At 62.7% G+C, this 24460-nt stretch overlaps 2 protein-coding genes across 2 annotated transcripts; one reads left to right on the top strand and one right to left on the bottom strand.

Annotated features, from left to right (window-relative positions):
• The first annotated feature begins 2537 nt into the window (after positions 1-2537).
• On the top strand, positions 2538-5692 carry NEU4 (neuraminidase 4). Its single transcript, XM_067023515.1, is given in 10 exon segments — positions 2538-2601; positions 3194-3390; positions 3472-3616; positions 3993-4077; positions 4587-4708; positions 4711-4764; positions 4767-5138; positions 5141-5239; positions 5242-5535; positions 5538-5692. Coding segments are annotated over 10 exon segments (1587 nt in total).
• A 9130-nt stretch (positions 5693-14822) lies between these two features.
• On the bottom strand, positions 14823-24141 carry PDCD1 (programmed cell death 1). The gene is made up of 5 exons (XM_067027568.1): positions 24020-24141; positions 17365-17724; positions 16838-16993; positions 16126-16160; positions 14823-15876 (listed from the first exon to the last, which is right to left on the bottom strand). Exons 1-5 carry the CDS (start codon positions 24093-24095, stop codon positions 15649-15651), a joined length of 855 nt encoding a protein of 284 aa, XP_066883669.1. The 5' UTR covers positions 24096-24141; the 3' UTR covers positions 14823-15648.
• Between the last annotated feature and the right edge of the window lie 319 nt (positions 24142-24460).

Raw genomic sequence — 24460 nt, forward strand, 5'->3', positions numbered from 1 at the left:
CAGCAGAGAGGAGCCCTGTGTGGCCGTGTCCGGACACCGCCCCCTCCCGGCTGCCCCTCTTCACCCCCTACCCCTCTCTGTGCTGCACCACAGTCGCACGGCTGGCGGGACGGTCCTGGATGCTGACACAGCCCCGGGGCGCGGCCAGCTCCCGGCTCCCGGCCACAGAGTGGGCCCTTGTCTCTGCCTGTGAGTGGGTCGGAGAGGCAGGCACTCCTGCAGCTACCCCGCAGCCCGCTCTGCGGGGCCCGGTGAGTGCCTTCCCTGCTCACCTATATATCCCTGGCCCTCGGGGGCCAGGACCTGCCTCTCTCTGGCCTGAGGGCAATGGGCTTGTGGATGGAGGGCCCTCAGCCAGAGTTGCCACAGGGGACCCCCGCAATGGGGCGACTTGCTGCAGGGCCTCGGGGTAGATGTAGAGGATGGGGTAGATGTAGGCTGGGCGTCGGGGCCCCGCTCCAGCAAGCATGATCACTCGGGCCTATAGGTGACACTTCACCAGGCAGAAGTGTCTGAATTGAGTCCTCGCCCTGGACACAGCACAGGACACCCGGCTTAGGCTGGAGACCCATCCTGAGGTGACACAGCCAAGGCTGCCCATCTTGTGTGCAGAGGGCCTGTGCCCTTCATATGCACGTGTTTCATAGCCCTGCAGGCTGGGTGTGCCCAGCGCCAGCAGGCCCACGGGACAAGCGTGCTGGCCCAGAGGGTGTGGGGCAGGTGACCTGGGCTGGCTCGTGCCCAGATAGGACCGGCTGCAGGAGTTCGGGGCAGCTGGGGCTGAATGACCCCCAATAACTTGCCTGGGTCCCGAGCCAGGGGACCAGACTGTCTTGGAGGTCCCATCTCCTCTCCAGGCCTTGGTTCCCCTTCTGTATTGCATCACCCCAGGGGAGGGCCCCGCTCGGGGGGGTAGATGGGCATGGAGACTTATGGGTGCTGGCTCCCGTGAACGCTGGGTTCAGTCCTGGTCGAGCCAGACCCCTGGAACCTGCTGCACTGGCCCGGCTGGGCAGGGCCAGCAGCCTGGGAGGCCTGCTCTTCCTCTTAGATCGAGGGCCCCCCGAGACTCTGGGGCTCTGCAGAAAGCCGGGGCCCGGCCCGGGTGCAGGAGCTCTGAGTGCCCGGCAACACTGTCCCACTCCGTGCAGCGAGCAGACAGCCCAGCTAGCTGCTGGAGCCTCCGTCCGTGCTGCTCCGTCCCACAGTGGGGGCTGGACCTGAGCCCCCTGCTTCTGCTGGCACCAGCTCCCGGCGGTTCTGGGCCCTGCAGAGCAGGCCAAATGCAGAGAATGTCTCATTTGTGTCCATTCAGCCTGGAGGGACATGTGGCACCTGCACCTGCTTTCTGCTTGGGCACAATTGCCCTTTGGATGCAGAGTGGGGGTGGGGGCCCAGGGCTGCCAGGACACGGGAAGCTGCTCTCAGAGGCCCCAGAGGCATGGTGGGGTGGGCGGACCTGGCGTTGGGCAGGGGTCTGCTGGGCTCAGGGGGCAGCGTGGTGGGGCCGGTGCACTGGGTACTGGCTCCCCTGAATGCTGAGCGGGCGGTCCTGGGCAGAGGTGGATGTGTCTGTGTTTTGGGGACCTCGGGCATGGAGGTGTACGTGTGCATTCATTCCCGTCACCCCACTCTCTCCGTCCCGACCGTGTCCTTGATGTGCGCCGGCCTCGCTGTACAGGGACTCCCCTCCCCCCAGCACCCTGTCTGGTTACCGCTGCGTCTGGCCCTCAGCTGCTCAGACACCTCCGGTTCCTGTCACAGCCCCTGGACCCCACTGCGTTGCGGGGGGCAGACTCACTGCCATCCCTGGGTGGGGGCTTGGCCAGCCCACATTTGTGCGAATCCGAACGGGACTCCCGGCAGGGGGCCGTCGAATTGCAGACCGTGTGTGCCCCCGATGCACCCACACCTGAGGCCCTGCCCTGGTGAGCCTCCCTCAGGTGACCCCACCCCTGAAAGGCTGCCCAGGCCATGCTTCGTCACCCCTGCAGGAGCCTGGGCCTGTGGGCAAGGGGGCTGGGCTGTGGCCTTCTTCATGGTGGCTGAACCCTGCTGGGGCGCTTCTGGTGCCTGGCTTGTGCTCTCCCGCCGCCCCTCCCCTCTCAGCTCTGAGAAGCCCACCCAGCCTCCACGCCCTGTCCCCCAGCCTGGCTTCTCTCCTGTGTGTGCTCCAGCTTCAGGGGGCTCCGTCGTGGAGGGCGCTCTTCACCCGCCCATCACTGTGTGGGAGCCGCTGCTTGTCAAGTTCAAACCCCTGCCCCCTACTGCAGACCAACCCCCCCGCCCCCCGCCTCACACTTGGTTCCTTTCTGCCTGGAGGGGGCAGGGGCAGGACGGCAGGGTGGTGACCTCTCTGGCCTCCTTGGGGTCCCTCTTGTTGCCCCACTGGCTTGTACTGCCCCTAGCTCTCTTGGGGTACATGTGTGAGCTATTTGGGGTACCCCATAGGTAGGGTGGCTCTGCTGGACTTCCCCACGTCCCCCAGCCTTGCTCAGGAGCCCGGGGGGCAGGGTGGCGGGTCGCCTACCTCGCAAATGTCCCGCTGGGGCCTGGAGTTCAGGACCCTTATCTGCAGGAGAGCTGCTGGGCCCCCCTTTGGTCAGCAGGCAACCCTCTATATGTCTCCTGGCCACCCCCAGAACCCCAGGTCTGAAAGGGTGATGGCAGCGGAAGCCTGGCGTCTGCGTGCAGCACATGTGAGCGTGTCTTCCTCTGTATCTCCCATGTTTCCGTGTTTCGTGTCTTTCTGTGTCCTTTTCTGCATGTCTGTTTGCACGGCTCCTGTGGTTGTGGGGCCCCTGCTTGGGGACACTGAACCCCTCCTTGTCCAGAGCCTTGGGGTCCCCCGGCAGCCTCCTGCCGGGCAGGCTCTGTGATGACCGCAAGTCCCCAGCACGTGGGTGCGCAGGGTCGAGGGGCTCTGGCCAGGCCACCCTGCTCCCGACGCCAACCAGTTCCCTCTCCGTGGGCCGTGCTGAGAGGAGCAAGGCGCGGGTTCCAGACATTTGGGGTGCAGTAGCCGTTGGGGAGGGACCACCCTGGACGGGAGTGAGGGGCCCTGGGACAGGGCGGTCTCCCAGTGGGCACAGGAAGGCGGGCTGGGCTGGGGCAGGGCGCCTGCACCCACAGAAAACCCTCGTCCATCCGGAGGGAACCCGCTGACTCTGGGGTCCTGGGCCCGCGCCCGCAGAGCATGGGGCCCCGCGTGGCCCTGCGTGGCCCGTGCTCTTCCAGGGCGAGAGCGCTGGCCTGAGTTACCGCGTGCCCTCACTGCTGCCGGTGCCCCCCGGGCCCACCCTGCTGGCCTTGGCGGAGCGGCGGCTGAGCCCCGACGACGTCCACGCCCACCGCCTGCTGCGGAGGACCCGCACGCTGGCTGGGGGCTCTGTGCGTGTGAGCCCGGGGTGGGCGGCAGGGGCCGCGCCGCGCGGAAGGACTGGGGGCTGAGGCTCGGCCCCCTTCCCGCAGCGGGGCACCGCGCGCATGCTGGGGACGCGGTCCTGGACGAGCACCGCTCCAGGAACCCCTGCCCGGCGCGCGTGGCGCGCACGGCCAGTCCTACTCTTCATCGCCGTGCGCAGCCGCACCCGCGAGGCTGCCCAGGTCCCTGCGGGTGAGGACGCTGCCCGCCCCTGCTGAGTGACCAGCCGGGACGCGGGACGCGGGGCGGAGCTGGGGGGCGCCGAGCAGGGAGGGTGGGCGCCTGCTCTGCACGGCGTGGGGTGGGGGGGAGGGGGGTCCGAGCATGGAGGGGTCGCGCGGGGCGGCGAATGGGATTCTGCACCGCGGGCGGGTGTGCACCCCGGCGGCGGAGGGGGGCCTGGCTGGAGCTCCCGCCTCACCCCGCACCCAGCCTAAGCGCCACCGACACCGTTTGGGGGGCCGCCCCCGTCCTGTCCCCGGAAGCGCTCAGTCCCGCGCCCAGCAGGCTCTGTCATCTTTCCGAGCCTGTCTCTGTCTGAGCGCTGAGGTCCCTTCTGGCCCCAAAGCCCCAGTGGGTCACCTCTTTTACCCCTTCCGCTTCTTCCTTCTCAGCCCTCTCCTGGGGCCCGGCCCGGGGTTGCAGCCGGGTAGGTGGGCTTGACACCAAAGCTTTCCCCCTGCTCTCACTGCCCCTTCCCCAAGGGCCTGACCACCCACTGCCCTCGGGGCCACTCCGACCCTGGCATGTGGAAGCAGACCCAGGGGTCACCTAGGCCCTGGCAGGTAGGAGCTGAACAGAGGGGTGGGGCAGGCTCTGAGACCCAGACAGGACACAGCGGATCTAAAGAGCTGTCTGCTGGTGTGGACCCCACCCCAGGGGACTTGAGCCCAGTGCCAGGAGGGGCTTCCCAGACCCTCCCGCCCTCAGCCGCCCCTCTGCCGGGGCAGCGCGCGCACTTGGGGGCTGGCCTCCCGCTCACCCGCGGAGAACCTGGCCCGGCGGCCTGCCTGGGCTCGTGGCTCCTGCTAATGACCCCAGAGGCTTGTACAGCCTGGGGGTAGCCGGAAGGAGTGGACGGTGGGGGCACAGTGAGCCGATGGCTGCCTCCTGAGCTGCCCCCTAACCCGGGCACTGGCCCCCCGTCCTCCCCGTCCCCCAGGGTGCTGGTGCTGCCTGACCGTGGGGACCAGCAGCACCTCCTCCCTGCAGACCGGGCCACGTTGGCCGTCGGCTCCAGCCGTGGCGTCCGGCTGTGCTCGGGCCGCCCGCTGGTGCCGGCCTACGTGTGGACCGGCGAGAGTGCTTCGGTGAGATCTGCGGGACCCGCCCCCGCTCCCTTGCCGCACCTGGCCCCACGGGGGCCTCGTGCCCAACGTGCGCTCGGGCCAGGACCAGTTGGCGGTGGTGGACAGCGGGCCGGCCGGTGGCATCCTCTCCCGCAATGCCCGGGGCCCTCTGGGCAGCCACGTGCAGCTGCTCAGTGTAGACGAGGGCGCCTCCTTCCTGCCTGGGGAGCTGGAACTCGCCCTGGCCGGGACCGCCGGGGGCTGTTGGGGCAGCATTGCGGGCTTTCTGGCCCCGCGCTCCAGCAGGCCAGAGGGTGAGGGGTGCTCCGTGGGTACCAGGAACCCCCTCCACCCTCCACACCTCTGCCCTGGGCCCCAGGAACCCCCAGAGGAAGGAGGGCGCTGGAGACACCCTAGGGGCGGCGGCTGGGTGGGACAGAGGGCGGTGGGGGTGGCCCCGGGGAGCCTGGCCCAGGGCCTGGGCTTGGGGGGAAGAGGGGGGCCCGGACCCCCAAGCTCCCGGTCCCCCCTCGGCCTTGTCTCGGAGCCCCACGTGGCTGCTGTGTTCCCACCCGGCGGGGCGCAGGGCACAGATCTACATGGGCATCCGCCTGAGCCGGTCCCCCCTGGAGCCCCACAGCTGCCCGGAGCCCTGGGCCATCCACGAGGGCCCCAGTGGCTACTGTGACCTGGCGTCCATCAGGCCCACCCCCAAGAGAGCCCTGACCTTCGCCTGTCTGCACGAGAGTGGGACTGGGGTCCCCTACGAGGAGCTCTCCTGCATGTTCTCCCTGAAGGAGGTCCCGGGGAACGTGAGGGCAGGCACCGGCCCCCCAGCCTTGGGGACGAGCCTCTGGGGCTCTGCCGGCCCTCCTGGTGGGCCTCTGGCCAGGCCTGGCCCCGGGTGCCCAGGAGGAACCGGGGAGGGGGGCAGGGGTGGAGGATGCTGGGAGGTGGCGGGGTTGGGGTGTCGGTGTGACCCCAGGCCTGGACGGGGCTCCAGCCTGGAGAGGCGCCTTTGCTCCTTGGTTTCTCCATGGAGGTTCGTGAGCGTGAGTGTTAGTGAGGGACCTCGCTGAATTTCACAGAAGCTCAGTTGTAACAGTTTCCAAGCAGGGCTGGTCTTTAGGAAGGAGGTGTGCAGCCGGAAGGGAGGGTGGCCTGGATGGCCCAGGGTGGACGGGCTCTGGCCCTGCGTGGCCCACCCCGCCCCCTCCCAAGGCCGACAGCAGGGCTGGGGGGTGTGGCGCCGGGACCCTTAGCCTAACCCGCGGTGCTTAGTGGCCTGTACCACTTTCCTCTTTCCTCTTGCTCCGCTGGTTTTTTTCTGGCTTATGAACAAGAAATAAAGGGATCCTGCGTGTCTGTGCAGGGGTGTCTCTCCTCAGTTCTTTCCACATCAAAGCCTGGGGAGGGTCCCCAGTGCTCTAGCCACGTCACTGTGGGGTCTGTCCCCCTTAGCTAGACTCTCCAGCGCTGGAGGCTGCCAGCCGCGGGGCAGGAGGGGGGCAGGAAAAGCCGTCTCTGTGTGGCAGCCCCAGATCTGCCTGGTCTCCGCCCTGCCGGCCGGAGGGGCCGGTGGGGAGCGGGGGCAGCTGCCCCTCCCTGGATGGGTCACGTCCCAGGACCGGCCCTCTGTGCCCCGTGGAAGCACCTTTTTATTTCCTCTTCTTTGTAACATCTTCCTTCTGGTTATAAAAGTAAAATGCGTTCACTGTAGAAAATGTGGGGAACGTATAAAACTCTAAAGAGCAAAGTGAGCCGCACAGACCCTCGCCCGCCACAACTATGACTGTCTTTTTGGCGTTTCTTTCTGATCCCTTGAAGAAATTCTTTTTGAAAAAATATGGCTTCATTCCAGCACGTTGTCACCCTCCCCAGCAGCTCTGCTTACAGGCCCCGCTGCTCCTTGACGGGGACCCTGCAGGGCGACCTTCTGGGGCTGGTCAGTGTCCACAGTTGCGGGCATGCGTGATGAGCATCTCGGGGGGGGGGTCCCTGGATGGCCCCAGTTTCTGTCACCTCCTTAGCCTGGATTCCGGGACAGCATGATGTCTTACACGGTCCTCCCAAAGGGTGGGGACGTCCAGGAAGGCTCTGAGCAGTGGAGGCCCGAGGGTCCCCAGGGAACTCAGAACAGCCAGTCCCCTGGGAGCCGGGAGACCCCCTTATTGCTCTCCTTCACTGTCAGCCGTCCCTGCAGGGGTGGCCACCTTTCAGGGGTCACCACTGGGCTCCAGGCACCCCCCACCTCCAGGCCGCCTCAGTCCCCGTAAGGACAGCCCTTCTACCTGGGGCTTTGGGGCAGTGGCTTGAGTCCGCTCTTCTGTTTTCAGGTTTAAGCCACAGCAACCAGCAAAGACGGGCAGGTGGGGCTTTCCAGAGGCCCAGAGGTCACAGGTGTGTACGGCAGTGTCCTGTACTCACTTCCAGACTGGGTGATTAGTGTCCCCTAAATTCCACCTGGAACCTCAGATTGTGAGCTGTATGGAAGCAGGGTCTTTGCAGATGTAATTAAGGTTAGGACTGAGAGGAGACCATCCTGGGTTAGGCTGGGTTCTGAGTCAGGCAGGAGTGAGTGTCCTTATACGAGAAAAGGGCCGTCAGGGGGAAGTCATGTGAAGATGGAGCCCGGGACTGGAGGGCCGTGCCCACAGGCCCACGGACACCTGGAGCCCCCAGAAGATAAGAGGCAGGCGGACCCTCCCTGGATCCTGGGGAGGAAGCGCGGCCCTGGACTCCTGGGCGTGGGGCTTCTGGCTCCAGAACTGGGAGGGGACAAACACCCGTTACTCAGGCTGCCCTGTTTGTGGAACTTCCTACCTGGGGGACTGTCCTCCCTGGGGGGGGGCGAGCTCCAGCCCGGGCAGGTCCCGGCTGTCCCTGTGTGGGGACTGTGACACCGGCTCGAGTCCTGGCTGGCACAGCAGGCAGGCGGCCAGCCTCCCACTCCTGCACCTGCATCCTGGGCGGGCTGCTCCCGCCACGGGGCTCCCAGCGGGCCGAGGTGAGTCCCCTCCATCGAGTACCCCGTGCAGGCCAGCCGTGGAGTGAGATCTCCCAAGTGGGCAGAGCTGGCCTTCGGTGACTGGGTCCATCCCAGAGCTGTGGCTTCCTCGGGGGGCCCCATCCTGGCCCCTCATGGTCTAGGCTGCAGCTGAGGGCTCTGGGTTAGGGCTTCCCCAGGTGTGACCCACCCCCAGGCAGGGAGGGAGGCTGTGGGGAGAGTCCCTGGGCTCAGGGCAGCTTGGGCGCCTCCTAAAACCATCCTCACCCACCCCCGAGGCCTGTAGCCACCTGCACCTGCTCTGGCTGGTCCCCGAGGGCTCAGGGCATGCTCTGCTTGCTGCTGTAGTGGGCAGCTGAGCTAGGGAAGGCCCTCCCTGCTCTCTAGGCCTGGATCCAGCTGCTGGCCTGAAGGGGTCAGCCTTGTTGGGGCCTGTGGCCCTGGCTTCCCTGGTCCTGGGTGACTGTACCTCGAGCAGTGCCCAGCTGTCCAGCCTCCGGGGCCACTGGTCCTCAGGTGCGGCCCAGCCTGACCCCACAGGAGTTGCTCCTCTGCCCCCCGCACTTCCCCCCAGGCTGACCTGACCCCCAGGCCCTCTGGGATGGCCCTGTGCTCTCCCAGCCTCTTCCTTCTTCCTTCCTCGGTTCCAACTTGATGGACCAGCCCCTGGGCATTTCCCCAGGCTGTCCTGCTCCTGTGGTGCTTTCCCCAGGCCGGGTCGGGCCTTGCTGGGGGTTCTAGTGCAGACTGCCCATTGCGTTGTGTCCTCTCCAATGCTGTTCCTTTTGTCTCCTTTCCTTGTTTTACTGGACTGGCAGGACCTCCAAGGAAATGTGAAACAGACGTGATGTCTGGTAGACAGAATACAGGCTCCCAAAGGTGTCGGCGTCCTAACCCCCGGAACGTGTGAGTGTGTGATCTTCGTGAGAAAGGGACCTCGCAGCCGTGATTAGGTTAAGGGGCTTGTGATGGGGGATTGTCCTGGGTTATCCGGGTGGGCTGGCACTTAGAAGGGGGACAGAGGGTCAGCGGGGAGAGCAGGTGTTACGATGCTGGGCTTGAGGATGGGCGAGGGGCCTGTAACCAAGGGATGCAGTGACTCCTGGAATCTGGAAAAGGCAGCGAGCGGATTCTCCCCCGGGGCCTCCAGAAGGAACCGGCCCTGAGGACACCGTGACTTTAGCCCAGTGAGACCCATTTCAGAGCTGAAGGGGGATGAGTTTGTGCTGCTGTAGGAGAGTTAGATCCAGTGGCCGCGGGAGATGCCAACAGGCGTCACTGGCTGCCTAATCCCATTCCAGAGTTTCTGGGACCCGAGTTCCTGAACGCTGCCCTTCTCACTGGATGCTTCTTACTCTCTTCTGTGTGTTTTTCATCATTTTCTGTCTCTGTGCTTCACTCTTAGACTTTCCTGTTTTTCTGTCTGTCTCCCTATCTCTCTCTGGATTTCCCTCCCTCCCTCCTCCGTGCTGTCTCTCTCCTCCGTCCCTCTCTCTGCTTCAGTACTGTGCTCCATTTCTGTGTGTGCGCAGAGGGGAAAGGATAAAACACTTACAGAAGGTCTCCTGGGTCTCACATGCTTTGTGCACTCCATTCCCTTTAATAAGTCAAAGCCCCTGTGAGGCAGGTATGATGTCCATTTCCCAGATGTGGAAGTTGAGGCTCAGCGGCCTGTGCTGATCCCACAGTTCGGGGTAGTGACCAGCTTGCAGTCCATTTGGTGGCTCCCACGTTGAGTCTTTTGAATGTTTTCCGCTGTGTGTCATTAAAACAGTTTCAGTGGCCACAAGTGCTTGTTTTAATTAGTCAACCCAGAGTCTCGGCCCACCCCATTCTGCCCCTAAAGGTGACAGCAGCCCGCTCCCCTCCCAAGGTTCATACAAGAGGAAATAAATGGGAACATACATGGATGTGTTTCCCTTTGCGCCAGGGTGAAACAGTCGCATGGCTGTGGTCCTGCAGCCGACCGCCCGAGTGCAGCAGCGCTTGGCTGGGCCGCGTGCCCTGCGGACGAGGCTCGTCGCTGTGGTCTGGTGTGGCTCACGGCCACTTCCCTCACTCCAATGCCCACAGCTGCAACCCTCCGTCCTGGGGTCCATTTCCTGCGGAGTCCAGACAACGACACAGACGCCTTTCAAGACTCACATCCTAGCTCATGCTTACTTAGTAACTGCACGATGTGTTCTAGAGCATCGATGTACGTGGGCCAGCCAACATTTCCTTGTTGGAGACATTCAGATGTGGCTTCTATTATTATTATTATTATTGCACTGCAAACAAAGCTGCAGTGCACATCTTTTAACATCTGTCTTTACAAACCAAGACTGATTTCTGCAGGATGGATTCTCAACTGTGGGGTGACTGAGCAAAAATCTCTGTAGTTTTTTATTCTAACAGATAACAGTAGGCTATTTTCCTAAAAAGAGTAGTAATTCACAAGCTATCCATTCGAGTGAGAAGGCTGTTTTCTTGAACGCTGTTGGTCTTTTTCCTTTTTCCAGTGTGATGGGTGCACGGTGGCCCGTCCTGCCCTTCCCAGGTGACCGTGAGCTTGCGCTTGTCCTGGCGTGGACCCCCCGGGGAGGGGAGCCACAGCGGGGTCCGGGCCTTCCCGCTGAGCTTGCTCACTGCCTCCTCCTCCTCGACAGAAAACAGGGCTCTGTAGGTTCCCGCCCGCCGTGGGAGCTCCCCACCACCGTGCCAGGGGAGGCCGGGGTCCTTCCTGGGGAGTGTCTGTAACAGGGAAGAAGGGAGAGGTTCTGAGCGGCACCGAGAATAAAACCGTGATGAACGCTGGGTGGGGCAGGGCCGTGATCTTCTTTAGTCTGCAAACCCTGTGCTGTCTCTCAAGAGTGTTTGGAAGGTGGGAAGGAGGGAGGCTGCCCACACAGCTATTTTTAGATGAGATTAACATTTAAATCCGCCGACTTTGAATAAAGCACATTATCCTTTCTAACACGGGGGCCTCCTCCAACCAGTTGGAGGTCTTATGAGAAAAGACTGAGCTTCCCCGAGGAACAGGGGATTCTGCCCTTGACACCTCAGATTCCAGCTGCAGCATCAGCTCGCCCGGCTCTCCAGCCTCTCTGACTTGCCACAGCTGTGGCAATGACCATTCTCTACCCCAGTCCCATTTTCATCTTCCTAAACGGACACTGTCCCCACTAAACACTTAACTTCCCAACCCCTCGTCCCCAGCTGTTGGCACCCTCCATTCTACTTTCTGTCTTTATGATTTGACGACCTAAGTACCTCATATAAGGGAATCATAGGTGTCCATCCCTTGTGTCTGGTTTATTTCACTGAGCATCATGTCCTCAAGGTTCATTCGCAGTGTAGCATGACTCAGAATTTCCTTCCTTTTTGAGGCTGAATAATATTCTGTCATATGGACGGACCACGTTCTGTTTATCCTTCATCAGTTGATGGACGTGGGTTGCTTCCATCTTGTGGCTACTGTGAATAATGCTGCTATGAATGTGGATGGACAGAATTTTTAAAATTAATTAGTTAATGTTTTAAATGGCTTAATAATAGCATTTGACAGTATATTTTCGGAATTCAGACTGAGATAAAAACAAAAAACAATCATGGGTTTTGCCGCCCGTGGGTCGGTGGGATGCTGGTGCACGCGGGCCTGAGGCCCCGCCCCCCGCCCAGGCCACGCCCTCAGGCCATGCCCTTGGGCCAGCCCCATTTTGCCCAAAGGACCAACAGGAGCTGTGACCCCCACTGGGACCCCTGGCTGGGAGAAGCCAAAGCAGCTGGGGGGCTGTTAGACGTGGCTCTGTGCCCACCGGGCAGGCCACCGGGGGCCGGCGCCCCTCGGGGCGGATGTGAGGCTGGGCGCCATCTGCCTAGATGTGTGGGTGCCTTGGCCCAGAGCCTCTTCCCGCCCGAGGGCCCAGCGGCCAAGCGCCTCGTGAAGCTCAGATAACGGGGCCCAAGATGCAGGGCTATGGGAGGTGACACATCTTTCCCCGAATGTGGCTCTCAGAGGCGGCCCTGACCTGCGGCGAGCCCAGGGCACCCCAAACCGCAGGAGGCGAGGGAGCCCCCCCGCCCCTGCCCACCCGAGTCGTGGGCTCGGGAGCCAAGAACACAGGCCACCGCCCAGCGGATGAGGCAGCCCGACCGGGTTGAGGTACAGGACCCCCGGGAAGGGTCCCCCGCACCGCCTTGGTCACTCTCGGGGGGTCCCCACGTTCTGAAGTCTCCAAACACTCAGGAACCTCACTCAGACCATAGGGGCGTCTGTCCACGTCAGACCACCAACCCATGAGGGCTGAGAGCCCAGGCGCCGCACAGCAGCCCGCTTCCCTGTTCCCAAGGCTGGGCTCCCCTTGAGACCTGAGCCCCTGCTGCCAGGAGGCCTTGGCCACAGCGCCCCCCCAATCCCGCAGGCCTTGTGGGACCTTGGACTCCTATGGTGAGGTGTCTGGGCACCCCCACTTCCCAGCACAGCAGCGGGGACAGGGAGGGCATGGGTGGCCCGAGGGGGGTCCTGCTGGGCAGAGGCGCTGCCAGGGTGGGGCTCGGCTACGTGGCCCGGGTGGGCTGCCGGGGTCTCAGGCTGGGAGCAGGGAGCCCTGAGACCCGCCCTCCCCCTCTCCCCCCTCCCCGACGCTGTGGCTCCGTGAGATGCGCTGACGCTGATGCGGAGACTGACCCGCCGGAGCGGGTGTGAGCGGGGGTGGGCGCGTCACGCCGCCAGGCCGGTGACACACGCGGCTGGGGCAGAGCAGGGGAACGGAAAAAGTGAGTGGCGGCAGGTGGCAGCGGCCGCCTTACGGGAAGGCGGATGCAAAGTGCTGAGTGTCGCTCTCGGTCTCACTTTTTATCTGAGCGCGGCTGCCAGGGCGGCCGGCACTGCCAGCACACCCGAGGCCACTTCCTTCCCTCCCTGCTCTTTCATGTCAACATTTTTTTCCAGTGTCAGTGTGAGCTCGTGGTCTTTTAAACTTGCTCAGAGTGTGTGAATCAATTCGATTTTTCATGTTAATTTTGGCAGTCTTGATGCTCAGATTGCCCCCTTGTCTTTGGACCGGACCCCAACCTGGTTCCGTGCTCCGGGCCCGAGTGCCTCCATCCCTCCTGCACACACCTGCGGGCTGGCGGCCGCCCCGCCCAGGAGCCAGTTCACCCAGAGTCCGGGCAGGGCCCCTGCTCCTGCCACCCCGGGGCCCCCCTGCCTTCGGCCATCAGGTCCCGCACAGTGAACCCCACGTGCTTCCAGTTTCTGCCAGCGCCCCTGGGAGGTGTTGCACAGGTGGGGCTCAGGAGTGAAGGGCAAAGGCTCCAGTAACTGCTAAGCAGCCGCTTCCCAGCACCCTCGCCCAGGGTGTAGTCAAGCTTTCCGAGTTGGCTGGTGAGTAGGTGTGGCTGTGATCTGCAGTTTCCTTATTTTGAGTGAAAATAAGCATCCTTTCCCTGTTTAAGGGATATGTGTGCATATGTGTACATATAACATGTGGGAGGCATGTGCGTGGACAGCCCGTCCTTTCTCTGGCTCGCTTTTCCATTGCAGCTCTGACCTTGCTGTCTCCCCGATTCCAGACCTTTCTATAACTGGAGTGTTAGCCGTCTGCGTGATATTGCAAATACTTTCCCCAGCCTGCTCGTCATGGTGTTTTTGCTGTGGTACAGGGTTTCCCCCAATTTACACAGTTGAATTTCCCCATCTTCTCTTCCATGGCACCTAGGGTGAGCCGGCATCCCTGCCCTCCCTGTGAAGTTCTCGTAGGTTTTTCTCCTGTGTCTCATAGGGTTGGGATTGATGCAAGCACAGGGTAGGAGGGAGGTGTCTACCTTACTATACTATACTTTCCAAATAGCTGTGCTGTCCCAGCACCACCAAAAGTCTACGGTTCCCCACTCATTGGCGCTATTCCTGCCTTTTCATGTGCTAACGCCACTCTTTTAATGATCATCAGTATTAGATCTGATAAAGCTGCTCTTCTTTCACTTCCCTTTCCTGATTTTCTTGGCTGTTACTTGCCTGCTTATTTTTCCAGATGAACTTTACGGTTGCAGAAATGTGGGTTTTTACTGGGATCGTACTGACTTTGTAGAATTAGGAAGAACTGACGCCTCCATGGCGTTGAGGCGTCCTCCCCAGAACATCCGGCCGCGCCGGTGCTCCGCTCTCCTCCAGCGGGTTCGTGCTTTTCTCACTAAATCTACGCCTCGGACACGCAATCTTTTCTGTTGATGTCATAGGCGGAATATTCGATATCGCTTTTTCTTCTAAGTGGTTACGGTCGTACAGAAGCCATTTATTTCGGGATGTTAATTTTACAGCTGCTCCTGGACTAGATTTTCCTGTTGCCGTAGCAGTTTCCCCACAGAACCTCCTGGGTTTTCCAGGCACAAGAGCCTGCGTCGTCTGCAAGATTCACCAGCAGTGTTCCCTCCAGTGTCCCAGACCCGGTGACTCTCCCTCTGCCTGGGACAGTCTCCAGGATGGCAGGCACAGGGTGTGGGCTCGAGGGCTGATGAGCTGGTGGGGGCTGCTGTGCTCCTGGAACCTGTGGGTTTGGACAAGGCTCGCTGGGCGGGGGGCAAGGTTGGGGGTGTCTGTCACGGTAGTCAGGGACAAGAGCCTATGACCTGTGTGGTGGCAGTGCATCCACTCCCTGGGGGACTGAACCATCATCCAGTTTGTAGAGGGGAAGGGACTGGGTTTTCCCACAGACGCCAGCCCCCCAGCAGCCTGGCACCTGCTCACTCATAGCCTGCGGCAGCCCACTCGCTCACCTGCCCGCTCCATGCCCCCGCCAGCCTGGTGTGGGGACACGTGGGGCTGGGGCAGGACATTCAGGCACAGCTGCTCAGTTGGGGACATCCTGTGCCAGGTTCGGGGTCAGGGGGCTATGGGACCCAGGGGTGTGGAGCCCGGAAAGGGCTTCTGGGGGGGCGGTGCCCGGTGGCCCCCTGAAGTCGGAGGGGTTTCAGGCTGTGGGCGTGTGGTGGGGACGGAGAGGGGGTCCTCGGAGGGCCAGTGTGTTTCTGGGATAGTGAGGGCCAGGCCGGGCGGGCTGGTGCATCCTCCTACTTCAGGCCGGTGTCCAACGAGTGAGCAGGAAAACTCGGCGCCTTTCTTAGAGCTTTCATCCCTCTTTAATTACAGTGTAACAGAGCAAGGAAGTGTGCCTGGACCCCTAGATGGGACACGTGCCTCCGAGTCCCCCACACCCAGCTGCCCCGGCCACGTTGCCCTGGACGTGTGTGTGCAGGCCACGGGGAGTGGCGGCTCTGTCGGAGGGCTCCCTGCCGAGGGGGCCGCGCACCTGCCCCAGGGCCCTGGAGGGAGCCCGGCGGAGGCCCCTTTAAGTAGCACCGTGAATGGCTGCCAAGGAGAAGTGGGGATACACGGGGGACACCAGGGCCCCCAGGATGGCCTCGACGGGGTGACTCCAGCTCCACCAGCTCCCTTCATTGCCTGTTTCTTGGGCTGCATGACGGGCCTGGGCACACGTGAGGGTGGAGGGGCCCCACCGCTGCCAGGAGCTCTCTTCCAGGCCTGGGGGAGCACGAGGCCCCAGGGGAGCCCTGACCTTGTGCATTTCCCCGTGTGCCTCTCGAGGGATCCGTGCTGGACCTACCAGGCCTGCTCCAAGGCGGAGTCTCCAACCAGGACCCGCGGGCCCCTATGTCCAGGCACCAGGCCCTCCTGGGAGGCAGCTGGCGTGTGTAGGAGGGAGGCTCTGGCCAGCTAAGCCTGAGACTGGGTCTGGAGTCCGGGGTGAGTCTCCTTCCCCTGCCCATAGAGCCCGGCAGGGCTGGCAGGTGCTGGCAGGGGTGGGCGTGGTCACCCGCGGACAGGCTCACCTCCTGGGTGGCCCTACCACTCTGTGCTCTTCCAGGGAAAGTGGCCACCCGGCTCTTGGCGGAGGGTCTGAAGGACTCGGGCCAGCCGAGGAAGCCGGTCAGAGGGGCCAGGAGCAGTGTCCGTCCTCAGTCCTCAGAGGCCGGGGCCCCTGCGGGCTGTCCGCGGAAGCCCTGCGGCCTGGGGAGCCCGGCCTGCCCGGGAAGACTATGGTGGCGTACTCGGTCTGCTCAGGGACACAGGGGGCCGGGGGCTCCGGGGTCTTCTCTCGCCACTGGAAGTCCAGTTCCCCGTAGTCCACGGTGCGTTCAGGCCCGGCGGAGTCCTCCTTGGGGAGAGAGGGAGGGACGGCTCATCGGTCTCCGAGGGGCTGACGCGTGTGTGCGCGCGCACAGACACACACGCACTCACACGTGTGCGCGCGCACAGCAGGGCAGGGCTGGCCACCCAACCTCAGACACGCTGCGGTGGCGGGTGAGGGGCCAGGCGGCCCTGAGGCCGCCCACCCCGGGCAGTCGCCCCGCCCCCCAGGGAGGTGAGGCTGTGGCTAAGGCCCCGCCGAGGGAAGGACGCTCACCGGAGGCTGGTCTTCGCTCCTGCGCGTGCAGCCCTCTGCGGAGAAGCACACGAGTCAGGGAGCCCCGAGGCCCTGCTGTCGTGGCGTGGGGTCTCGGGGGTCCCTGGGAAGGGCACCAGGCTCTCCGCCCGCCCCGCTTGCCTCCTGAGGGTCCGGTTGGGACCTGGGTTGTCTGGACCCCAGGGGCCCGCCTGGCTTCCAGGCCTCACGTGCGGCCCAGCCCAGCGCCCAGCGCCGGCTCGGCTGCCGCACCGCACACAGCAGGCGCATCGTCAGTGATCCCCGCACGTTCTCAAAAATATTTCAGGGTGGAAAGAGCGATTCCCTGGAGAGACGACCTCCCACAGGGGCTTTCCGGTCAGCTGGGCTGCAGCCCTACCCCACTCAGGGGGTGGGGTGTCCTCAGCGGTCTCCAGGCAGTGGGGCGGAGCCGGGGGCTCCAGGCCTGCAGTGGCTATGGCTCTCACCTCGGACGCCCAGCGGTTAGAAGAGCTTTCAGTGTCCTGCCGCCTGAGGTGCAGCCTGGGGTGACTCAGCCTTGCGGGGGCTGCCCTCCCCACTCCCCTCCCTCAGACCCCTCCTGAGAGCAGGCACAGGGGTTGTGAGGGGACCCCAGACCCTGGGAAGCCCAGTCTGGCCCCTCCGTGCCGGGGGACACGGAGGGGGTAGGAGTAGGGGAGGGGTGAAGGGAGGGGGGCTGGCAGGGCCTTACCTCGAGTGGCCCAGAGGAAGACGGCCGCCAGAACCCAGGTCAGCAGGAGCAGAAGCCCCAGCAGGGCGCTTGTGATGCCGGTGACCAGGCCCTGTAACTGGCCCTCGGGCCTGGGTGGGGGGCTGGGGCGTTCTGTGGGCAGCTCCACAACCCCCTCTGCGGGGGCAACAGGTCAGGAGTCAGCCAGGGACCCAGGGCCCTGCCCTCTGCGAGTCCTAGACCCGCTCTGACCAGTCTCGCCCAGGCCTGCACCCTGGCAGAGCTTCGGAGCGCGAGTGCATCCTGGGGGGTGCCTGCCGCCGGCCCCCCCTCAAGGACGAGTGGGTCTGGGGTGCTTCCAGTCATGGAGAGCCAGGGCCCTGGGTCGCTGTGGTCCTGCGTGTGGGACCGAGCCCCGGAATGGAGCCTGGCAGCCCTGCCCACTATGCCCCATGGCTGAGGCTGCTCCTGCTGGCTGCCCAGAGCCTGCCCTGCTCACCCCTGCCCTCGGGGGCCCAGCCCAGCCCTCGGGTCTCCGACGCCCGCACCTGTCACCGTGAGCTCCGCAGGCCGGCTCTCGTTGATCTGCGTCTTGGGGGGCAGGTAGATGGCCCCACAGAAGTAGACGCCGCTGTCATTGCGCTGGGCGGCCACAATGCTCATTTGGAAGCGTCGCCCGCCGGGCAGCGGCGTGACGTGGAAGCGCCGGTCCCGGCCAGGCTGGCTGCGGTCCTCGGGGAAGGCGGCCAGCTTGTCCGTCTGGTTACTGGGGCTCATGCGGTACCAGTTGAGGACGAAGTGCTCGGGCTTGCTGGAGAAGCTGCAGGTGAAGGTGGCGTTCGCGCCCTCGGGCACAGTGAGCCGGGCCGGGGAGAAGGTGAGGGGGCTCCAGGGCCTGCTGGGGGCATCTGAGGGGTGGAGATAGGAGCAGTGGGCGGGCATGCGGAGGGGAATGGGGACAGCCCACCAGACCCTCCCCTCCCCCTTTCCCAAGGCCCGTCTGATGGGAAGGTTGTGCAGTGCTTCTGCCACAGAGCCTCGCACGCCCCGGGGATGGGGTGCTCGCCTCTCACGGGCCACTCCATGGTGGGACTTTGTCCTTTGACTCTACTGAGACCTGGGGCCAGGGCTGTGACCTGGCTCTGACCTCCATGCCCTCGTTTTTCCCCTGCGTGGGGCTTTAAGGGCCTTCACCCCCTCCCTCCTTGAGTCCCAGTTGCCAGTCCCTGCAGGCCTGACCCCCACGCTCCCAGGTCCTGCCTGCTCTGCGCAGGGGGAGGGGGAGGCTACCTGGGAGGCCGGGCTGGGCTGGTGGGGGCGTCCCACGGAGAACCCAGCCCCGGCAGGCTCCAGCTCAGGACCAGCTCCGAGCTGGGAGGCCCCCCCCCCCTGCTGCTGCCCCCGTGGGCACTGCTGACCGGGCAGCAGGAGGCCCTCCGTGTCTTCTGCCGCGACTGGGGACTTGTGCTCAGAGGTCAGCCGGCCATCGCTCCCCACGTGGATGAGCCTGGGTCCTGCCTGCCAGGCCCCCAGACAAGGCCGGCCGTCGCCTGCCAGGCCCCACCTGGGGGTGCCCCACCACGTGCAGGGGCCCGCCTCACCAACACACAGATGCAGCTGGCGTTGGCACGCGCATGCATGGGTGTGCGCGCCCTCACACCCAGCTCGCTGGCTGGGGGGGTGGGGGAGGGGCAGCCCCTCCCAGGAGATGCCTGGCCGCACCCCGCACGGAGTCCAGGCTGATGTGATGGCCTGCGTCGCAGGGAGGGGCCCCGGGTGGGACCCACATGTGGCCAAACCCACGCTCGGTGCTGCTTTAGCCCTTGCGGACGGCTCATGCTGGGAGCTTGCGCAGTGGCCCCTGATTTGCACACAGCGGCAGGCCTGAGGCTGCCCCCCCAGACCCAGCTACGGGTCTGGGCCAGCTCCCCTCAGCCCCCCTGCCCGCTCCTCCAGGCCGGGGGATCCCCCGGCCCCTGAGGAGGGGCAGCTCTGTGCAGGGTGGGCGGTTGTCCTCTCATCTCTGTGGAGGCCCGTCCCCCTGGCATGAGGGGCGGGGCAGTGGGGAGGCCAAGGAGGCCTGAGGGCGGCCGGGCCTCCCCTCTCAGCCAAGCCCACTGCCCCACGGGGCCCGAATCTATTCCCCCGCCACCGCCCTGCCGCCGCTTCGGTACAAGCTGGACGCGGATTTGGTCAAAGTCATGCGGTGGCGATGGTGCACCGGATCTGAGAGCCCTGCTCTGCACAAGGCCCTTGGGCGCCCCCCGCCGTGAGCCCGCGTCTGGGTCCAGAAACCCGGGATGCCTCACAGGTACCCCAGGAGCCCCTGTTCTGGGTGGTGCCCCCCAGACTGTGCTCCCACCCGTCCTGTGTCCACGCCACCCCCCTTTACCACCTGCCAAGGCCTCGAGTGAGCCCCCCAGGGAGCCCCCCTTCCTCCACAGGCCCCTCCAGCAGGGCCCCCGTGAGCGCCTGCGGGGACCCTCGCTGATGAGCCCTGCGGGGACGGGGGCCCCGCTCATCTTCAGTGCAGGCCCTCACCGCCACCGCATCCGCCAGCCTGAACTGGTGGCCATTTGAGTCTCTTGTCCACCTGCGTGCTCTTTGTGGGGACTCTCACAGAATCTGGGCCTGAGCAGCTGGGACCCTGGGCTGCCTGGGTCCCTGGCCTGGTTCTCTACACGGCCTCCCCGTCCTGCTCAGGCCCTGGGGACTCCAGGTCCCTCCCAGGGGCTCTCCAGGCCCTGCTCCCTCTGGGCCCCACGGCCTCCCTGCTGCCCCTCAGACCCCTCCCCCAGCACAGCCCTACCTGGATGCCTGTGTCCCCCACACCCCCCCCCCCCGGCTCCTCACAGTGTGGGCAGAGTCAGGGGCTGGATGCAGCTGCTGGGGGGCCGGCCTGGGACACAGGCCAAGGACAGTGTCCGCAGGGTAGTGTGGGAGGGGACAGCCCATCACCCGTGGCTGCTCGGGAGCCAACACTGGCCAGGGAGCACCCGCCTCCCCAAAGGCACAGAGTTCCCGGCTGTCAGGGGCTCCCAGCAGCTTGGCCAGCGTGCAGGGCCACAGGGGGGACCCTCACGGAGCGCTCAGAGGCCCCCCAGATGGAGAAAAGTGGGTTCCCTGGAACGAGAGCCCAGAAGCCTCATGAGCTTCCTCTGAGTCCTGGGGTCTCCTTCCTCCCTGCAGTATGAATGTCTATGCATCTTTTCTCATGTTGTTTGAGTAATTGAAAATTTAAATGTTGTCTATTTATGTAACAATGGAATGTCAGTGAGAGGTCCCCAGGCCTGCTTTTCTGTTTGGGGAGTGGGTTGAGGAGAGAGCCGCTGAGCCCCGGCAGGGTCAGGAGGGAGCGACCCGGGGGGTGCCCGGGTGTGGGACGCGCTGTGAGCGCCAAGGTGGCACCGGCCCGGCTCCCGCGGAGGGAAGCCTGGCACGGGCTCGGGGTGGCCCCAGAGACCATGTGTCACAGCTACCATCTAACACCTGATTTAGGCAACACCCATCAGTGGGTGCTGAAAGCATTGGCCAGCGGACTGCTGGGTCCCTACCTCGGGTCTCTGATTCATCCCGAAGGGAAAAGAGCACCTCCCCCCCCCCCCGGCTTTGCAGTGGACCCACATGGAGCGACCCCGTCGTGGGGTCTCCGATGGGCACCCCAAGAAGGACCATCATGTCTCTGACTTCCCACAAACAAACAACAGACACACCCAGGTGGCAGGTGCTTGCACACCTGGTCTGGCTGCTTCAGGAATGCCAGCAGTGGCAACAAAAGCAGAAACAGACAGGTGGGGCTACATCAAGCTAAAAAGCTTCTGCACAGCAAAGGACACCATCAAAAAATGAAAAGGCAGCATAATGAATGGGAGAAAATACTTGCAAATCATATACCTGATAAGGGGTTGATATCCAAAGTATATAAAAACTCTTACAACTTAATAGCAAAAAAACAAACATTCTGATTAAAAAGTGGGCAGAGGACCCGAAGAGACATTTTTCCAAAGAAGACATGCTGATGGCCAACAGACACATGAAAAGATAGATGCTCAACGTCACTGATCATCAGGGAAATGCAAGTAAAAATCACAATGAGGTATCACCTCGCACCCGTCAGAATGGCATCGTCAAGAAGTCTAGAGATAACAAGTGGTGAAGAGGACGTGGAGAAAAGGGAATGGAAACTGGTACAGCCTCTGTTGGAAGACTACGGAGGTTCCTTTAAACCTAAACACAGAGCTGCCATGTGATCCAGCAATTTCCCTTCTTAGTATTTATCTGAAGAAAATGAAAACACTAATTTAAAAGACATATACACCCCAATGTTCACTGCAGCACTATTTACAATTGCTGAGATATGGAAGCAACCTCAGTGCCCATCGACAGAGGAATGGATAAAGAAGATGTCGTGTATATACAGTGGAATAGTACTCAGCCATTAAAGAGAATGAAATCTTGCCACTTGAGACAGCTTGGATGGACCTAGAGAATATTATACTTAGTGAAGTAAGTCAGGCAGAGAAAGACAAATACCGTATGATTTCACTTATATGTGGAATCTAAAAAAAAAAAAAAACCCAAAAAACAAAACAAGACAAAAACTGAGCTCATGGATATAGAGAACAGATCGGCAGTTTCCAGAGGTAGGGCTGGGGAAATGGGTGAAGGTGGTCAAAAGGTACTAACTTCCAGGCATAAAATAAGTAAGTCCTTGGGGTGTGGTGTGCAGCACGGTGACTAGAGTTAATAATTCTGTGTATTTGTGTATTTGAAAGTAGCTAGGAAAGGGGATCTTGATAGTTCTTTTCACAAGAAAAAAATCTGGTAACTGTATATATGGTGATGATATTAGCTGGGCTTATCGTGGTGATCATTTTGGAATATATACAAATACAAATACACTGTATGCCTGAAACTAATATAACGGTATGCCAATTACACCTCAAAAAATCCTAATTCTGGGCTTCCCTGGTGGCGCAGTGGTTGAGCGTCCACCTGCCGATGCAGGGGACGTGGGTTCGTGCCCCGGTCTGGGAGGATCCCACCTGCCGTGGAGCGGCCGGGCCCGTAAGCCGTGGCCGCTGAGCCTGCGCGTCCGGAGCCTGTGTTCCGCGACGGGAGAGGCCGCAGCAGTGAGAGGCCCGCGAATCGCCAAAAAAAAAAAAAAAAAAATCCTAATTCTAAGGATTTCCATATCTAAAATAAAATTGAGATTTGATTAAAAACAAACAAACAAACAAAAACGCCTGCTGTAGGTCAGAGGAAGCTGAGGACAGTGGCGTCCAGATGAAGCCGAGGTTCTGGACTCGGCTCCGTCAGGGAAAGAGTCCAGCCAGAGGGCAGGTTCGGGACGCAAAGGCATCTGATCTATGGGACTGCGTCAGCCACCGTCCCGGGCGTCAGGAGAGTCTGTGACTAACGCTCAGGTGGCCAGCGGTGCGTGGATGGAGAGGGCTGTGGGCTGCACCGACCCCCAAATCCCCACGTTCAGCAGCACCCTGGAAAAGGGGACATGTGTACAGCCCCGCACGCGGGAGGACGCCGTGTGACACCGAGCAGAGCCGAGGGACACCAAGCATTGCCACCACCGCCCGCAGCTGGGAGAAGCCTGGAACCACGTCTCCCTCGCAGCCTCGGGAGGAAGGGACCCCACGACCCTGAGGTCTGACTTCCAGTCTCCAGAACCACTGGCCCATAAGCTTCTGTGGTTCCAGCCGCCCGCCCAGGGTGGGAGTTTGCTACGGCAGCCCCGGCAAACTACCACAGAAAGCCAATGTGCCAGGGTTACCACTCGGAGACTTTGGGTGAGGGTGTTCACTGATGTGTTTTTGTAACTTTTCTGTATCTTTCAAATATTTTTCAAGTTTGTACGTTGAAAAAAATAACACATATCTGACTTAAAAAAATGTGTCATAGGCTGGGCCAGACAGTTCTTATACGATCGAATTCTCATGACGCTATAAAGCAGGCATTATTATCACCAAACTGCAGGTGGGAAAACCGCAGCTCAGAGAGGTTAAGGGACCTGCCTGAGGGCACAAAGCTCACCAGTGTCGGCTTCAGTTGGAACTCAAGGCCGGCCCCTTTCACATTTTGATCTTCCCCTGCTTTGGGAAGGGGCCCTGGTGGGGAGTGGGCGACCGAGGGTAAGTCACAGCACCCCCCAACCCCCGGGCCTTGGTTCCTCCTCCCGGGATGACATGCACCCCGTCTCCACCCGCATGCTGTGCCTGGGCTCCCCAAGCCTCCCCACGGGGCACCTTTTGGCCACAGGCTCTTGGACCACTGACTGCAGCTGTGAGTTTCCTCCGTCCATCCTGAGAGCGAGGCCAGGTGAGGGGACAAAGCAGGGCGCTGAGCAGGCCTGGCTGGGCAGAGACAACTGAGGGCCTCTGGGCACAGAATCCAGGACTGGCAGCCAGTGGGGGTCAGGGCAGCCTCACCTCGGCTTGGCCCTTCTAGGGCCCGTGACCCCTGAGCCCAGCGGGGTCTGGAGGACAGGCCCTGGGGCTGGCTGGGGACCCCTTCCCATCAGGGCAGCACCGGGCACAGTGGCTGAGGGCAGGGCAGCCAGGAGGGGCCTCTGCCCGATGACCGCTTTGGCCATGGGCCTGCCGGGCCTGCCTAGGGGACAGCCCGTACTGAGGGGCTTGGGGCCAGGGCCCCTCTCCAGAGCCTGCTCTGGACGCTCCTGGGCGCTGTGCTCCAGGGCATCTCGTCCAGAGGCCCAGGTGGGGCTCATCCCAGGCCCACGATGGGCTGGGTCTTTACTGGAACTGTTACACTTTTGACATAATTGGAGAAACATCTCCAGACCACCCAGCCTGTGCCCTCATGGAACCAGTCAGCCCCTCCCCCCCAGGAAAACAGAAGTGGGGCCGAGGTTTGGGTCTCTGGCCGCCCACCCCTTTCATCCTACAGAGCGGGCCATGAGCTTTGCCCATCCCTCGGGACTCCCAGGAAGAGCTGGGATAGTCCTGCCTGCTCATGAGCAAGGAAGGGACTCACCACCAGGCGAGGGGAGTGGGTGAGGAGGCAGAGCCCAGAGAGGGCCCTTCACCTGCCCAAAGCCACACAGCGCCCTGCCAGGGGCCCTGCTGGGCCTCAGGGGCCTGGTTCCCCCCCACCCCCCACCCCCAGAGACTGAGAACCAGAGGTCTTTGCCCAGCCTGACCCCTCGCCACCCAGCCCCGACCCACATACCTAGGAGCCATCCTGGCCGCCAGCCCAGCTGCAGCACGGCCCAGACAAGTGGCCACAGTGCACGCGGGGTCCCCATGCCCGGAGCGCCAGCCCGCCCGGCATGCTGTCTCCTCCACTGCTTGCAGAGTGTAGGAGGAAAGGAAAGTGTCCCGGGTCAGGTCGGAGGGCCACGCCCCAAGCCCCTGCCCCCTCTTCCTCCTCCTCCACTCGGGCAGTGAGTTGGTGGGAGGGAGAGAAATGCTCTGCACAGAGATAGAGATGAGAGAGAGGGAGAGAGAAACCGAGAGACAGAAGCAGGTGTGGGGGGGGTGGGTTTGGCCCCCTTCCTCCCTCTGCGGGGGAGGGGTGCTTCCATCCCGGGCACTTCCTGTCTCTTTATTTGTTGCTGACTCTTCCGGAGGCTGTGGGTCCGCTGGGAGGGGGTGCAGGGTCTCCTCTCCT

Source organism: Kogia breviceps, chromosome 2 (assembly GCF_026419965.1).
Source record: "Kogia breviceps isolate mKogBre1 chromosome 2, mKogBre1 haplotype 1, whole genome shotgun sequence".
Classification (NCBI taxonomy): Eukaryota; Metazoa; Chordata; class Mammalia; order Artiodactyla; family Physeteridae; genus Kogia; species Kogia breviceps.

Excerpts from the sequence above, each read along its gene's own strand:
- PDCD1 (XM_067027568.1), bottom strand. The coding sequence starts at position 24,095 with ATGGGGACCCCGCGTGCACTGTGGCCACTTGTCTGGGCCGTGCTGCAG. Across the intron at positions 16,994-17,364 it reads TGCGGAGCTCACGGTGACAG|AGGGGGTTGTGGAGCTGCCC; the intron begins GTGCGGGCGTCG and ends TTGCCCCCGCAG. Across the intron at positions 15,877-16,125 it reads GGAGCGAAGACCAGCCTCCG|GAGGACTCCGCCGGGCCTGA; the intron begins GTGAGCGTCCTT and ends TCTCTCCCCAAG.